Here is an 18,162-nt window from a genome sequence, read left to right as displayed (position 1 = left end):
AGAAACTGCTAAATCCCCTTTTTGTTTTTCTTCGCAAATTCCAATGCGTATTGTTTTATGTACTTCTCACATCTTTTGCATTGATTTGGAAACTTATAAAATGATTTTCCTGGGTGTTTTGTCCAAAAATTCTCAGGCTGGAAATAGACGAACCGAGATCGTCGCGGTACCGCGAAATTCGCGCCTTGTTTATAACAGTTGTAGAACAGTAGAGATGTCAAATCTTCCGCGCCTCCAATCGCGCCTGCTGTTTCGCAGAGATACCCAACTTCGGTATTGCTGAGATTATCGCGGTAGCGCGAACCGATTATTTTTACTTTTTCTGGCGGATTTGTGTGAAAACTCGTGTCGAGAAATGAGTTTTGTATTTTATTTTGCATGCACTATGTGAAATAAATAATTTGATTCGCAAATTGATAGAAAAATATTTCTTCTTGGCACATTCAATCGTCACCAGACCTCGGATGGTTCCATACACGAACCGCGATTATCTCGGGTTTCTCTCAGATTTTATAACATAATTGACAGCTCAAGTCATACTTGATTTTCGCGGTACCGCGATGATCTCGGTTCGTCTATTTCCAGCCTCAAACAATTTGAAAAATTTTCGCGGGTCGTTCGAACTTTCAAGCTGCTCGACTATGTTCAACGGGAGGTTTGTTTGACAGCTCGACTGACACGGTTTGTTCCGCGGGTACTTTGTAATACAGATGCTTGTGTCAAAAAAGTCATGTTCCGCGCTGGGTTTTCTCACATCACCATTAAATGATTTGAAGTTGGCAGCGTTTGCACCTATACTGTGCCTGAAATCAGATCATTAATTCGTGTGGGAACTTTGGTTCATCTGTGAAACTGAGCACGAGTGGCAACTACAATAGTTCTCTGAGATTTAATCAACTTATTTCCAGATTCTGAAAATTTCTTCCGCTGTTGTGAAACTTCCTTTGACGGCGCCGAGTCGAAGAAAAATTGTAATAAAATCCAACGAGATAATCCAGTAAACCTCAAAATGTCAGTGATTGGAATTGATTTTGGAAATGATTCGTCATATGTGGCGGTCGCCAAAGCAGGAGGCATCGAGACCATCGCCAACGACTACAGTTTGCGGGCCACACCGTAAGTATCCAGATATGCCCTCCAAACAGCTTTACTTTTTCTTCGCTAATGGATCATGCATTATGTGCGGCATGCTACACGCGGTACCTTAAAGTGTGTTTGTGAGACATGTATCTTATTCACGCATTATATGCGAATGCAGCGGAAGATTATGTAAAGTTCAAATGTAATTTCATTCTTTTAATAGCAATTTCTATTGATTTGCGAAAACCATCTGCTGTAAATTTTCGGAAAAACAAATTTGTTTAGCAAAAATTGTTTCTCGAACAGTTTGACAGCACCCTAGCGCTGTATACAACATAACCTCAATACTTTCGAGAATGTTCTCATGCTTGTATCGATTTCTAGTCCTTTCTGGAGAGTCTGGATCTGGATCTTTACCTAACATTTGTAAACACAAAACCTGCCGTTACCCGCGACGTTTTTCTCTGTCCCATGGGTATGCAGTACCCAACATTAAACGGAATCAAATTATTTTACAAAAATGCTGAAGTAAATGGACAATCAGAGGAGTATTCAAATGCATGCACATTTGAACTCCACAGCTTTACAACACTCTTTTCACTCTTATTTGTTCGTCATACCCAAGAAATTTGAAAACGTAAAGCGTCGGAATTTTTGCAAGGACTGTTCAATCACCATGCAGGTTGCACTTTTTTATCGCATAGAGCATAAAGGTTAGCGAGCTCTAGAAATTGATAGAGTCAAAAATGTACGTGGTCCGATTTAAAAAAGCTACGAATAGTTTTACTAACATCTAGTTAAATTGGCAACATATAATTCCTGAAATACTTGCGCGGCGTGGATCATGTAGAATGTATGATTATTATTTTTCATTCCACAATGAAGACTGAAATGGGATAAAATATTACTTAGTGCGTGTCCTTATGTCGTCAAAAAGACATAAAACAACATATGTGTGTAAAGAGTATTGTTTTGTGTGAAGCCGTGTTGTCAATGCCATAGCAAGTTCAGCCCTTAAAAGGAGTGGCGTTTGCTCGGTGGAATCACTATGTCTTCATTGAAATATTTTACTCTAGAAACGAACTCATACATTCGTGTTCATAAATAATAAATGAAAAATATATGTGTAATCGAAGCAAAACAGATTATGGCGGATTCTACCAAAACTATAAAAAATCCAATTAATTTATTATTAATTCAATAAATTATTAGTATCCACTAAAATTACCTTTTTTCTTTTGACATGTTCTTTTCTTTTTGTTATATTTTTTTTGTTATTATCATATATACACCTAAATAAGTAAGATAAAATTAATATTAATAATGCCAATCTGATGAAAATAAGAATGTCAAATGTGTTATACACATCTTCTTCTACCTATTTCCATTGATTAAAATATTTTCTGACCTGTATTCGCGTTGCCGAAAATAGGAACAAACTGCCGAAAATAGGAGAAAATAATGACTATATGATTCTATAATATATATAATATGATTCATCTACATGCCCGTCCCCCAATAACATGCCTTAAAATTATCAGACCAATATGTGTATTGATACAAGTCCTTATGCTCTCCGTTTTAGATCTGATTTGGTACGAGGGTCACTAATTTGTTCCATATGTTAGTATCTTTGTTGGATTCCAATTGCAGTTTTTTTTTTTTGTGAAAACAACATATCCCTGAGTGCTACGTTGTTTTAGTGATAGCAATATGTAGGTTTTTAATTTTTTTTTAAATAATAGACATAAGATGAAAAAATATTGAAACATAAAAGAACAGTAGTAAAGACCAAGCAAAAACCTAGCAAAAAAGTCGAACAAATTTGTCTAAGAGAAATGCAGTTAGAAAAATAAGATTAGGAATTTATAAACTAAAGCTGTGACAAGGGCGTTAAAAACACTCACGCACAATCTAGATTCATAGATCCCGTCTATTACAGTCATGGCTCTAATTGTGGAATAACCTGCCAAAGGAAGAAAGAAAAAGACTTCATATATTCAGACTTACAAAACATCCGCTTTGCCTGTTGAGTGGGTTATTGTAAAATACTAAACATAAACATCACCTTACCTGATAGATTATTAGTTCGAATGTCTTTTCGCATGGTGGTTTCCCGAGACACGGTAGGGTAACTGTATCAGTTTTCGGCAGATGAGTGCAGCAGTTTCACGAAAACAGCTCTTAAATCTATTTTTTTTTAAATTTTCCTGAAAGTGATTTTTATTTGGTTGCTAAACTATCGCAATACACTATTTCTTATTTGCCGTTTCAAAGCCATTTTTTTTAAATATTCGTGAAAATTTAGTCATTATTTTCTCCTATGTTCGGCAGTTTGTTCCTATTTTCAATTTTCAGAAAATGTTTTAATCAATGGAAATAGGTAGAAAAAAATGTGTATAACACATTTGACATTCTTATTGAAAAAATCCAATTAATCAAAAATCAGATTGGCATTATTGATATTAATTTTATCTTATTTATTTTGGTCATCGTTGGAAAGTTTTATGGATGTCAGTTACAAACAATGCAGCCATTGAACAAACGTGTCAGCCTGACCGTTATATAGTACGGCACCGACGGGTTCACAAATATGTAATTATTTTTCTCAATTAGTTATTGCGAATGTTTTTTTCAGTTTGAGAAAGCCCCAAGACCCCGCGGCCTATGGGTTTGGCAGTTGCAGATCTGCGAGCAGATCATAGACTCTGTTCGCCAAAATCCGTTCGCTGTGACACTCTATCTCCATTTATTTCACAGTCGCTTTGGGTCGAAATGAGGGTGATGTCACTCACTCTTCAACAAGAAATCTGTTCGTTCCCTTTTATATATGACGGGCAACACTTTCATTAGTTTTTGTCATGAATATCTCTCAAAGCTGATGGTCCCTTGAAGATTCACCTTAGGGAGAATGCACTGTATATAATAAAATCAACAACTTATGTGGCGTGGATTCACTGATTAGTGCTGTAACGCTTTATGAAGTGAGCGAAGTTGTATCGGAACGGAATCCATGCTGATATCGGTGCAGTTGTAATTGGATGCCATTGAAAAAGAAAATTTTAAACTAAGTTATATATTGAGATGTATGCCACTAAGAACTACCCTGGGAAGATAGTTGGTAATATTCTCAGGATTGGTAGGGTAACAAATCATCCATAACGTAACCATACATGTCAGCTTGTTTCCGTTTTATAGAGTAATAACTGAGATGTAAACTAACTCCAGATAGTGAACATTATTCGCTAACTAGAGTGACGTTACTATGGATTGATTTTTTTTCATTAGTGTCTACTTCAACGAACATATCACACTTTTTTATTTATGTTAATATAAACTATAGTAATTCGTGTATTAAAAAAATACATGTTTTGATGTTTCAGTGTTTTTAACTGAGAACCTTCAGTTAGCGAACGTCCAGTTAAAAAGCACTCCAGTTGAAACACCATCCAGTTTGTAATCACCTACTTTGTATACAATAAAGAATACAGATATAATATTATTAGGTCTATGTCATTCTTAGGAAATAAAGTTTGACCCACTTCCAGGAATTAAGAAAATAAGGATTATACGGATTAATACATGAGCATTTTATTTTCCCTTTATAGATCGTTCGTGGCATTCGCAGGACGTAATCGTGTACTTGGTGTTGCTGCCAAAAATCAACAAGTCACTAACATGAACAATACTATTGGCAACTTTAAGGAGTTGCTTGGCCGTAAGTTCGACGATCCTCGTGCGCAGGAAGAACTTCGTTCATTACCGTACCATACGGAGGCTTTACAAGATGGTGGTATCGGAATAAGAGTCAACTATTTGGATGAAGAGCACGTATTTAGTCCGGAGCAAATCACGGCAATGTTATTCACCAAGTTAAAGGAAGACGCATTTAAAGAGCTTAAGACTCAAATCAACGACTGTGTAATCACCGTACCATCTTATTTCACAAATGCTCAACGTCAAGCCCTTCTTGATGCGGCAAACATATCCGGGCTTAATGTATTGCGACTTATGAATGAAACTACGGCCACTGCTTTAAGCTATGGTTTCTACAAACAAGATTTGCCAGCTCCAGAGGAAAAGCCGCGCAATGTTATCTTCGTCGATTGTGGTCATGCCTCGTTACAAGTATCAGCGTGTGCTTTTCATAAGGGCAATCTCAAAATGTTGGCCAGCTGTTCTGATTCTGTCGGGGGACGTGATTTCGATTTAGTCCTCGCAACTCATTTTAATAAGGAGTTTCAGACTAAGTACAAGATTGATGCTTCATCAAAGAAAAGGTATGTTCATAGTTTGTGCTTATTTTCAAATTGTAGGGCATGATAAACAACTATGTTTGTTCCGTTTTTTAGAGCTTTTCTGCGTTTGATGGCGGAAGTTGAAAAACTAAAGAAAAATATGTCAGCTAACAGCACAAAGCTTCCGTTAAACATCGAATGTTTTATGAACGAGATAGATGTCCATTCTTCAATGCAGCGTTCTGAAATGGAAGAACTTTCGAGTCATTTGTTCAAGCGAATCGAGACAACAATGCGTAAGTTACTGCTTGATTCTAAGCTTGCGTTAGAAGAAATCCATTCGGTGGAAATCGTTGGTGGAAGCAGTCGCATTCCCGCCATAAAGCATTTAATCGAACAAATTTTTGGCAAGCCTGCTAGCACTACTCTAAATCAAGACGAAGCTGTGTCCCGTGGTGCAGCCTTGCAGTGTGCTATCCTTTCACCTGCAGTTCGTGTTCGTGAATTTAGTTGCACGGATGTTCAGGCCTATCCAGTCTTGATATCCTGGACCGATACCGATGGCCCTCATGAAATGAAGGTGTTTGAGCAATATCATGCGGCTCCATTTTGTAGATTGTTGACCGTTCATCGCAAGGAACCAATGACGATTAAGGTGCATTATGAGCCGAATAGCATTCCCTATCCAGATCCGTTTATTGGCACATACCATGTGAAGGGTATTAAGCCCGACGCAAATGGTGAAGCACAAGAAGTGAAAGTAAAGGTTCGCATTAATAATAATGGCATTATTACGGTGTCAAGTGCAACAATGTACGAACGCAAGGAAAGTGAAGAACCGTCGTCACCTACACCAACCAGTAATGGAGATCAACAGAAGACAGGTGATGCTAATCAATCGTCACCGCAAGGAGATGAGTCTGGCAAGGTTGGAGAACCAATGGACATACAAGAGGTGAGTCGGTACAACAACAATAAACCTATTGTTTTAGGTATCCACTACTAATTCAATTAATGATAATATTCATTTGATATTCGGCCATATTTCTAGTTGTTGAAAATATACTGGCAATACGTTTTTTTATGAAGAAGTAGCTTAGTTCATCTTACTAACAAGAAAACAATATTGCAACGAAATATTCTTCATTCGGTCTCTATATGAGCATATTAAATATGCTTTACAAATCGTTATGGTTGTTGTTATTTTTTATATTTTCTATGTTTTGTTGTTTTGTTGTCGTAAATTTTGTGTTTATTATGATTTTGTGTGTGTGTTTCTGTAATGAAATGATGGACTATTAATGTGTTTTTTCAACTTTAATATTCATTGTATTAAAGCAATGATCTCTTATCCATGCTTGTCTTTTCTGCTGGGATGTACGATTTAATGCAATGTCAAAATAGAGCTCAGAATGTTTCTTTTTGATATTCTTAAGATCCGAAGATGTTGCCTCATATTTTCCATTTCTTTATTTAATCCTTAGATTCTAAAGATTCTTCTGACCAAATCTGATTCTTCACTCATGCTGTCTGTTCTCTCGTTTCTCTCTTTTTCTCTTTGCCACTGTTTGGCTATTTTATGCTTTTATCCTGGCAATTTACCACGTTCTTGTAGGGTAGCGATGATGAGCATCCTAAAAAAGACTCGAAACCCAACGATAGTAGTGGAGAGGGTTGGACGCAACGTGTCACCAGATGGTTCACATCGGTATGTGCTACCCTGATATGTTTCTATTCTAGCTATCAAAAGAAAACGACAATGGCGTTTCATAGCAGAAACACACACTTAATGTATATGAGACTGTCATTTAAAATTTATCTACCAAGCATTTACCAAAAATGTTTTTTCTTTGTTCAGTCGAGTTTTGAGGTTTTATATACATACCTTCTTATTTTTATCTGCTCTCAAAGCTTTAACAGCTTCAGCCGTTATACTTGTTACGCCTACTTTGTATATGATATTATGAAATATGGCGGTCACATGATCTATACAACCTGAAAATTCCTCTTAAGGAATGTTCTGTATTTATTTTTTTTGTAATGTTGAAAATTTGGCCGGTTTCGCGGTATCGTTATCAACTCGTAAGACTTCACAACATGCTAAGCATTGAGCATTTGAACCCAAATCGCGAATGGACCGTGTCCCTATACGTAGGACTGACTATCCTGCGATGGTAATGAATAAGTCACTTAATGATTGTTGTGCCAAAGAATACGAGAAGGTTGAAAGATAACGTTATGTTTGTTTTATCTTTTATATTGTGTAATAGTTTTATCCATTCAGAATTTAAAGTATTTTTTTTAAGCTTTTTGAACTATACATATAGTGCTTTTTTGTTATAATAATGCGTGACGCATAATACTATATATTTTATTTGTATGAATTGTGAAAATATGTATATGCGTATTTCCGTGTCTAGAGGAATTACTTAAAACAAATAAAAACGCTTTATGTATCTAATTTGCCTTTAAGATAGCGTTTTTTACGGAAATTATTTGCTTTGTTTGTTTTGTTTTTTCCGGCTTCAACAATGTTGCCTGTGTAATACAGGGTTTAAGTCACTTTCGAATGTGCACATCTTCTTTTTCTTCTTTTACGATGCACATCATTATTCACCACCTCCAAGATGTTTTTCAACAGCTGTCAAATAGTGCATTTGCTTCAAAATGAAATTTCAGTTTGTGAGGCGCTCAGAAAACTTTTGGGGGCGGTCCCGTGTTACAGTCGTCACCTCGAACGACTCAATAACATGCCTGCCATGGGTTCAAACCCGAAATGGACCGTCTCTCTGTTGCAAGGATTGACTATCCGGCTGCGTGGTTTTGAATTAAGTTTCGAAAGCCTGTATAAGGCCGGCATTTCCGCGTAGGACGTTATGCCAAATAGAAGAAGAAGAAGAACACATGATTTTCAACACATCACAAAGAACTGTCAAACTCAATCTAGTTTGAGGTGTTGACCATCATGCTGAAGAAATTAAAATTTGTGATGATTGAAATGAAATATCATATTACGTGGATTAACATTTCGCACGCGGTGAACAACAATGTTTACATTCGAAAGTTACTTGCAGGGTGGCCACTCAACCGGGAAAATCGGGAAAACCGGGAATTAGCCGGGAATTTTAAATTTCCGGGAAAAACCGGGAAATTCTCCAAAAAGGGGAAATTATCACAAACTTTTGCTATCACTGTTTACCGTCGTACTAAGTGCATTTTCAATTAATGTTGAAATATGTTTTGTATATTGTTCCCAATTTACCACAGGCCAGCAACATCACACCAATGTGTAAGGACAACATTTTCCGTTTCTTACATATAGTACTATATAATACCATATGTGCAATATATGTTCTATACTTCTCATTCGCACTGGTGCAATACTTACGTTCACCGATATTGGTTCTTGCACATTTCGGGTGTGGTGTGCTTATTCGTTCTACCTTGCACTCGTCTTTTATTATTCAACTCTCGTGAAGTTGCGGTCTTGTCGAATTTAACAGTGGATTAGTGCGCGATCCCAATTTTTGAACATAATTGATAATTTTTGTCCCCTTTAGCAATTGTAAGGTTACCCAATCACACATCACCTGTACATTGGCATTTTGCATTTTGGTTTCGGGCCTCTACCTTCATTCCTCCCGGGTGACTGGGTTCCCACACTGGCACTGATGGTTGAGGTGGCGTCGCTTCTGCAGTCCTATCGTTGTTCCTTTGTTTTGTTATCACATAAAGTACACTTCCCGTAAAACATATTCAAGAAAGTGTCCCAAAATTAAGAAACACACTGAAATCTCCTGTATCTATTTGTGAGGTGCATCATCAGCGTCGTGCGAGTAACAGCATAATGCATGGCTGCTGTTTTACTGGAAATCTGTTCTTCGCAGATTTGTATGCTTTCTCCAGTGGCTGGTTGGTCCATGACTTCAGGTTACCCTTTTTTAAGGTTGTGTGATGACATCTGTTAATAAAAAATTGATAGCGAATTGACACGAGGTAAAGTCTTTACACGTTAGTGTCTTGATGCTAAACCACTAAAAAGCAATATTTGTAAAGCTTTTTTTGTCATTTTTTCATTAGTTGTTTGCTCATATAAAACTTTTGAAAATATAAAAAATGCATATTTAAATAGCTTAAGATCCATAGTAGCCAAATTAGATCCATAAACGCGAGCGCACGATTGAAAATTTGTTTGTACAAATTTGATAGAAATCATGCCAAAAATGGTTCTCAAATGTGTTGTCACATCTTTAGATTGGATACTATCTCTTCTTCTTCTTCTTCTTCTTCTTCTTCTTCTTCTTTTTGGCTCAACGACCGTTTTCGGTCAAGGGCTTGGCTTTCAGTGGCTTATTGATCCCCCCATAGCAGGATAGTCAGTCCTACGTATGTCGGCACGGTCCATTTGGGGCTTGAACCCATGACGGGCATGTTATTAAGTTGTACGAGTTGACGACTGTTCTACGAGACCGGCTAAATTAGCTAGATTGGATATTATATTGTTGAATAATTCACTAATAACTTTTATCCAGTTTTTATAACAAGTTTCCATCTTTCCCGTAATGCCCGTGTTTAGGGGAAAGCGGGGCAAAATGGGCATGTTAAGCAGTTTACTGAATATTCCTTTGAATATTCCACAAAACACAATTTTTCTTTCATTAATGTATGCCTCAACCATTTATCTATGGATTAAAATTGCCACATAGAATAAAAACAACTTAAAAACATGAAAATAATGTAAAATAAAAGTTGATGTTTTACGAGAAGCTATTTTGACACGCGGGGTAAAATGGGCATAGCCCTGGGGCAAAATGGGCATATGTAAACAAACTGTGAAACGTCAAAACACTGAGGTAATTTGGGCCACAACAACTGCGCTTAGGTAATGGTCTATGCTTTTGCGCACGTTTCGTGAAATGTATTTTTCGTTCTATCTTTTGATTTGCTGGTCAGAAAAGCCCTTAAAATTCTTCCAAAAATATGTTATCAAGATTAAAACAGTTTTTAAACGTTTAAATCTACAAAATCGAATATTTTGAAGCTGTGTCTGTTATCATTCTGAGACGACAAATACAACACCATAGCCTCACCAAAAGCATTGGTATGTCAAAAGCATCTGGCCATTTTGCCCCAAGCGTAACTGCCCATTTTGCCCCACGTGAAGCATTTTTGTATTTTTTGTTATATTTTAAAAAATACGCATTCAATCGCCTTGCTTTCTTCAGACAAATTGTAAAGAAATATCATATCTTTAAAAATATATCATGAAAAATGTCAACGCATCCCTGTGACACTAATTTAAGCTTATTTTCGAAGTGGCAAAAATTACATCAATATGCTGCTAAACCTTATTTTGCATTTTTCTTAGTGATTTGTTATGTAAGGGTTATGAAAACTACATGGTGTTCATAGAACACTCTAAGGAATACATTTTGAGCATTGGAAAGTATCTTTGTAGTCAAAAAATGCTTAAATTGAGGGTGCCCATTTTGTCCCGCTTTCCCCTACTTACCATCCTCTAGATAACGATTTTTGAAAACGTATTATATAATAATTTGGAATCGAAGTACGATAAAACCGGCACACGAAGCATAGTGAACCGGGAAAACTCCAAAAAATCCGGGAAAAACCGGGAAAAAACCGGTAATTTAAAATCCTGATTTGAGTGGCCACCCTGTACTTGAAACTCCCTGTAATAGTAAAGCAAAGCGGCCCGCGAACTGAAATGTGTGGAAACCCCTAGTTTACATTATAAATAGAATTCGTAAGGAATCAACTTTTTTAAGGGTATAAAAGAGATACATAGTTATATTAGGGCCAATTATGTGGGTCAATCGGAAAAGTATCAAACAAAAACCACTCGACACTAACGGAAACAAAATCGGTATTCTACAAACTTGTTAGTGATTTCTCTCTGTTCGGATCATAATAGAAAATCAGCATTTTTGAATTTTTTCTCTACAACTTGGGTCGCATATTTGGCCCTAGAATTTCGATTCGTTTGGAATGGGTTTGTTTGACATTTTTTTAAACATTTTCAACATTTGGGTTAAAACATTGTCATCTCATGTTGTCGTACTTATGAGTAATCGCTAGTTGAATTCAAGTGTTACCAGCCAAAGTTCTACGACATCTTGGTTTCTCATTTTTGACCTACCACGCCACTTCTGTCCTTGTGAAAAATACAAAAAAATACACGTTGTTCTAAGACCGCCTACCCGGGTACAACACGGGTACAACCAACAAACATTTTGTGTAGGAGATTGCAGTTTCGCAGATTGAAAATCTCTAATTTATTTTGATCTGCTCATCGATTTTGCATCAATTTTTTTAAAACTCTGTTGTTACTGATAAAGATGAAGGTTTGCGAAAATGATGAAGGCACGATGTTGTTGCTTTGAACTCTGGAATTTGACTAAATTTATTCAGGAAAAACCAGCTTATATAATGTGGAAATTTAGGAATTCGAGCTGCCGGACGCGGATTTGCCCGCCATGCAACTGACAGCGATTTGCGAGGGCGCGTGAGGGCTCGCACGCCATTCAAGTTCACAGACCCAAAACCCCCATTAAAGAGCTTGCGAGCCAAAGCAGTTTTTTCTCCCCTAGTTTTAGCTGTTATAATTATAGCACCACGAATCCAGTCCACCCGACAGGACCATACCTTTTACTATGTGGGATTGTATTTGAGCGGATTGATTTAAGCTTCCTACTGTCAAACTCCATATAACATAGCTGGCTAGAATCGTGAAAGGGCCCCAGTATTGGTAAAACCAGGACAACGTTAGCGATATGTTTTGATTCTCTGAGGAAAAGTTTATGTATATTCAAGTGTTCTGAATTTAAAAAAAAACATCTGCTTATACTGTAACAAAACTTAATAAATTAATTAATTTATTTATAGAATGTCAACCAACACATAAATAAATCATTTTTTCTTCATATGTAATAAATGTAATGTAAAAATATGTATTTTTTCTAATTCATCTATTTACAGGATAAAAAGAAAAAAGTTACGACTAAACAAGTTGAATTAACAATTGATTCTAATACACACGGATTTGTGCATACAGAGCTATGTAAATATTTTGAAGAAGAGGTTAGTATTTTTCCTTTTTTACAGTTTCGTTTAATTCAAATATATTCAAATATCTCTCGTTTCGCAAAAAAAAAAAACAGAGCAGAACCAAAATATTTTAGATTTCTTTCAAATCAATATTGTTCTAATTTAAAAGCGAACATTTAATTAACGATTTGTTAAATTTTAATATTATATTTTCAGATGAAAATGATTGCAAATGACCGTCAGGAAAAAGAACGTATTGATGCTCGTAACGCCCTTGAGGAGCAGGTGTATGAAATTCGTGAAAAAATTCAAGAAGATGGCGCATTGCACGATTACATCGATCCGCAAGACGCGTCGGCAATTTGTCGGGAGTTAGAAGAAACTGAAAATTGGCTCTATGAGGAAGGCGAGTCTTGCGAAAAAGGTGTATATAAAGAACGTCTTGAAAAGATGCGTGCTAAGATCGACCCGGTTCGAAACCGTTGTGAAGAGTTCAATGGCCAAGAACAGGCATTTACAGACCTAGGACATGCTGTTCAACAAACTTTAAAAGCAGTCGAGCAATATCGTGCAAAAGAACCAAAGTATGAACATCTTACAGAAACTGAAATGATAAATATTACTGAGGCTGCACAAAAAGCACAGAAATGGTACGAAGAGGCGCGATCGAAATTGGTCGGTGCTCGCAAAACCGAGGATCCACCGGTGAAACTTGCTGACATTCGCCATGAAACGGTAACCCTAACTACGTGCACGAACTCCGTTTTGAACCGACCTAAACCGAAACCCCCGACCCCACCTGCAGATCAAAACCAGCAAAACGGTTCTTCTGCAACCGATGCTGCCAGCCAAGATACACAAGCGCCAGGGAATGATAATCAAGATTCTAATACACCGAAACAAACCACAGAAGATTCTATGGATGTGGAGTAAACTCACCATCTCATTTGATAGCGTTTAACCAACCCTTAGCACATTTGAAATGCTAGCATGAATTAACTTACGTTTTTATGTTAGTAGGCTAATGTTTCTTTTATCACGCGTGTGAATGATTTAGTGGTCACATTGTTTTCCGAAGAAATAGTGCGAGAACATACCTTTTATTCTTTAAGCTCATTACCATCAGAACATTGCACTATAGCTTTAGTTGTAAAACTTCAGAATTATCAGGCCTCATTCAGGAAATGTATTAAAAATTCTAGCACCCAACATAGGATTACTTTGCTTGCATATAAATGAGAATGAGTGCTAGAAACCGAAAATCCCTTACAAACAGCTGTTTACTATTACTGTGCAAATATTATTACTTTGAACCGTTCCAGTTCGAATCAGAGCAAATCTATAATTTTTCATTGGATATTTTGAATGTAACATTTACAACAAGCTTTGAGATTTCAAGTGAAATATACTTGATACTTAAATGTGGTAAGCAAAGCTAACATAAATAACTACCAGTGTACTTTCGAAGTTTGACAACAAGCCGACAATTTTTCCCCATTTGTGTTTGTAGGAGAATGCCTTCCTATAACATTTAGTTGATTGGAAAAGTAGGACCTTATTTACAACTTTTCTTTGTGTATTCGAACGAGCATAATAAAGTACTAAATTCAACTCAGAATGAAAATGAAAGAAATTTAGGATATTCCATTGCAGAGTGAAAGGTGTAATATATCCTGAGCTTGCGGAAGGTTAACGGTACCAAGAGTTAAGCCCATGACTGCAGCAGGATGCTTTATTATTGCTGCAACTTTTTCAGCGATCGGTTAAGTGCGGCTCGCGAGCCGCATCGCGAGCCGCATGTGGCTCTTTGATTTCGAGATGGCAGCTCCTAACCGTTTATATATTTCATAGAAATTTCACTTTTTTTTTACTCTTCACTTGGAACTCTGCGAACATTTTTGAAGAATTTGTGTCGTTTGGTCTCAAAGTTTTCCGAACCCTAATTTAGACGAATATTTGTGTCCAGAAAAATATCCCGCAACGATGGATGGTTCCGTTCAACCAAGTACCGCCATCGTGCCGCAGTCATGGGATTGACTCACTTTGAATTGTAAAATTGTCTCACTTTTGGTATAAATCGCAAAACTTTGTACTACAATTGAAACCATGTATCGTGTAGATGGTGTTCTCGCTCGACCGAATATTACCAGTTCTTGCAATTAATAGCGGTGTCCTAGAGACGTCGATGAAGAGAAAAATAATCTTACAAGCACACCATTGCATTGTTGCAATGCTAAAAACAGTTAGTTAGATGTTATTTTTGATTCTCTTGGAATGGAATTGCGTGGAAATCAGAATAGAAGAAGCAGTAAGAAAACTGAGTAATAGCCTTTGTTATGTGTTAAGGATGACTATCATTTTCAATTGTTGTTAAACTGGAAATGGTCGTAAACTGGCTTTGTGGAATATGAAGGGAAATAAATTTTGAATTAAACACTAAATTGTCAAATAGTATTGCGTTTAAAATAGATCTTGCCGGGTCGGAGCCATCCCTTCGGTTTGTCTCGAAAGGTAGAGGTTCAATAGGTGCATCCTCTTGTTCTTCTTCTTCTTGCGAGAGGGGATGTATCCTCCTATGTTGTTCAAACGCTTGTTTGAAATAGCATATTCAGAGGCTTACTCCAATAGGTGCATCCGTTTTGGTAGGCAAAAGCGTGTTAAATGCTATCTGGGACCCTAAGCGGAAAGGCATCATCCATGAAATACGTAACTCAAAAATTGAATTTTTTTACCCCTTCGCTCCTATTGTAACCAGCTGTCACTTTGGAAGAATCCCCCCTAAAAAATAACGTAATAGATTGATCCCTATCCGGCTGCGTGGTAATGAATTATGTCTCGAAAGCCTGTATAGGCCGGCATGTCCGCGTAGGAGTTGCGCCAAATAGAAGAAGATAGATCCCTCCCCTCCTAATAGATAACATAACATGTGTTCAATAGCTCAACTAAATAAGTTCGGATGTGCACAAAACAACGTCTGTCCTGGCCAAGTGTTTGTCGAAGAGTACCATTAATTTTGGCAATAAGTGCCAATTATATCCATTAATTCATTATAATCTTTTGTTCGTTCGTTATCGATGTTACTAATACTAATGCCTTATCTAAACTAATCTAATTCACATTTCATGCAAGATGCGTAAACATCCCGTGTTATATTTCCGTTTTCTTTCTGAGAACGCTAAAGAAACGTTAACGCGTTACTTACCTTTATAACGAGGAAAACGAAATGTCCTAGTTTATTTATAATAATCTCGTAAACGAATTGTTACCACTTTGTTCCACGACCTTGTTCAAGCGCGCGCCATACATTTCTATAGTTATTCTAGGGGCCCCGTAGATCGCCAATCTATAGTATGCCGTACGGACAGAGTACTAGCGACCAAAGCCCCGAGGCTGGTGAATCATTTGCACCCCCCCCTCCCCCGTTTGCAAAAATTTTAGAGCCTGAGACTGATGATCGAAGGGGCCCCCCCGACGGCCCCGAAGTTTACTGTTCAATCTCCCTACAGCAAGTTTATTGCCACTCCCCCACCCCACCCACCACCCGCTCCACCAACATTTTTCATTTACAGGGGGCCTCAACTCGTCTTTCCGCCTAGGGCCCCCAATACCCTTAATCCGCCACTGTGCAGAACGCGCGTTCGCTGACCTCCCGATAGATCGCAAACACACTTCGATCTACGTCCGTTGACTGTCTTCGGTGGCGATCTACCGGACTATCAGGTTGGCCCATAACATCCCGACCACCATAAAATTCTAATTTTTTCCTATCCTCAATTCATAATTCATTAATGCATACAATGTACAACTACAGTAGATGACCGCTAAACAAGCTCCAGTTAACGAACAACGTTCGCTAACTGGAGCGATGTTTCAATCGATTGATTGTTTTGATTGGCGTTGACTATACCCAAGTGCCACAAATCCACTAAACGACCACTAAACGGCTTCTAAATGACTCAAGTTCTCTACCTAAACGGAATATAGAAAGACTTCGTTTAGCAGAAGGCAAACGACTCATGCATTCTAAAAATAGCAAAAAAGCTGGTGGCGCTATCTGTTGGTGGGATAACCAATCATTGGAGCTTCCACGCTTCGCGAGGAGAGCTTTCTCATTTCCTCTGTACTGTTGTATGGTTTCGCATTGAAGTTATGCATCGCTAGAACTAGAACGGCGATACGATTGTTTAAATACTAAACTCCAACGGAAATCACCAGCACTGAAAAGCAAGTGAGATTACAGTAATGGTCGTTGGTGTTGATACCCACGTATCTGACCATACGCCCGCTGCGCAAATTCGAGCAGTTTCCAGCGCAGAAAATGCACCAAAATCTGTGCTGGCCAACGCAGATTTTGGCCCGATCCCCGCGCTGGACTTCAGCGATTCTTGCGCTGGGTCGAGCAAGTTTTGCGCCATCTGCTGGCGAAATGGACGAACTATTTATGGCGGCGGAGCAAAAAAACGGTCAAAAAAATTAAAAAAAATTGGCGCACATTTTTTCGTCCGCTTCTTCTCCCTCCCTCACCTTGCCTTGCCTTACTTGCGCTTCTGCCCATGCCTTCCGCCGCCAGCTGATTGGCTGTTGCGGTGTATGCGTTGATACTCATATGTGCATTGCGGTTGTGTATTGTTATTGGTGGGTGTTAGCATTTATTAATTTGTGTGTGACCTTGAGACGCTGTGGGAGAAGCTGGATTGGGATTCAAAGTGTTATAGGTGTATTGATGGTTTATTTTATTTCGCGCCGCTGCTGATGAGACCATTCGATGCCGCTGCCAGTTGAGGGTGAAGAAGCCTATTTAAAACAAGCGTACGAGAACGTCTAACACTGATCTAATATTTTTTGTTTAATCTGAACATGTGTGATGCATCAACGACCTTATAAGCATCATGTAGCACTGTGTATAGTGGAAATAAAATATTTTTTTTTAATGTGCCGAAATTTGTCTTGAGTTTTCGGGTCTCGACACACACACACACACAGCGCGTAGAAAGTGACCGTTCACTCTATCATGCCGCGATCCCCCACCCCGCCCGGCGCTTTGAATGAGGATGCGCTACAAGATAGCTGAACCAGCCGTTCTACCGATAAGGTAGCCGTACTCGCTCGTGCGGGAAGGGGGGGGGGGGTGGTGGTGTGGGGGGAGTGCGTGCTTGCGCGACTTCGGAGGTGCGTGCTCGCGAGCGCGCTTTCGTGGGTGCGTGCTGGCGTGCGCGCTTTCATGCTCGCGGGCGCGCGTACGTGCGTGTGTGTGTGCGTGCGTGCGTGCTGGCGTGCGCGCGTTCATGCATGTGCGCGCGCGTGCGTGTGTGTGTTTGTGTGTGAGCGTGCGTTTGGAAACCCCAAAACTATTTGATTCTGATGCGTACATTTTCATTCGCTGCGGCTAAAAAGTCCATGCATTTTCGATCTCGCTACCTGAGAGACAACACAACTATTGGCATTGGCATCTTTGCGATCGGCTCTGCTGTTGGGGGTATTAAAAAGACACACGATCTAAGCAAACGTGCGTGTGATATATTGCACATTTATTTCTAATTCAGCTAGCGGGCGCAAGTGGAAACAACATTTTGAATTGAATCCATACAAAAGAGGATTCTGGATTTGTTTATTATGGTGCGCGTATGGTGCTGCACCTGTCCGTCCAGAATCTGGTGGCTTGTTGGTTTGGAGTAGTTATCATGACGCCGATTTACCGGTAATTCCTTGGAATGGGTTCGGATCGGTAGGTTCATGTTTTGGTCGAGTGCATTCCGTGTATTTGTCTCGTCACAGCGGT

At 38.5% G+C, this 18,162-nt stretch overlaps 1 protein-coding gene across 2 annotated transcripts; it reads left to right on the top strand.

The window, feature by feature from the left end:
- The first annotated feature begins 731 nt into the window (after positions 1-731).
- LOC120901009 (heat shock 70 kDa protein 4) lies at positions 732-14,007 on the top strand. Of its 2 annotated transcripts, XM_040308681.1 has the most exons (6): positions 732-1,116; positions 4,689-5,360; positions 5,433-6,273; positions 6,934-7,026; positions 12,315-12,416; positions 12,600-14,007. In XM_040308681.1, exons 1-6 carry the CDS (start codon positions 1,010-1,012, stop codon positions 13,314-13,316), a joined length of 2,532 nt encoding a protein of 843 aa, XP_040164615.1. In that variant the 5' UTR covers positions 732-1,009; the 3' UTR covers positions 13,317-14,007. The 2 variants fall into 2 exon arrangements, with proteins under 2 accessions (XP_040164615.1, XP_040164616.1); XM_040308682.1 differs by lacking the exon at positions 6,934-7,026 and having other exon boundaries at positions 733-1,116.
- Positions 14,008-18,162: the final 4,155 nt, after the last annotated feature.

The sequence above is a fragment of the Anopheles arabiensis genome, chromosome 3 (genome assembly GCF_016920715.1).
Source record: "Anopheles arabiensis isolate DONGOLA chromosome 3, AaraD3, whole genome shotgun sequence".
In the NCBI taxonomy this organism is placed as follows: Eukaryota; Metazoa; Arthropoda; class Insecta; order Diptera; family Culicidae; genus Anopheles; species Anopheles arabiensis.
Note: the sequence above shows the minus strand (reverse complement) of the source record. Positions and strands in the feature narration are given on the sequence as shown.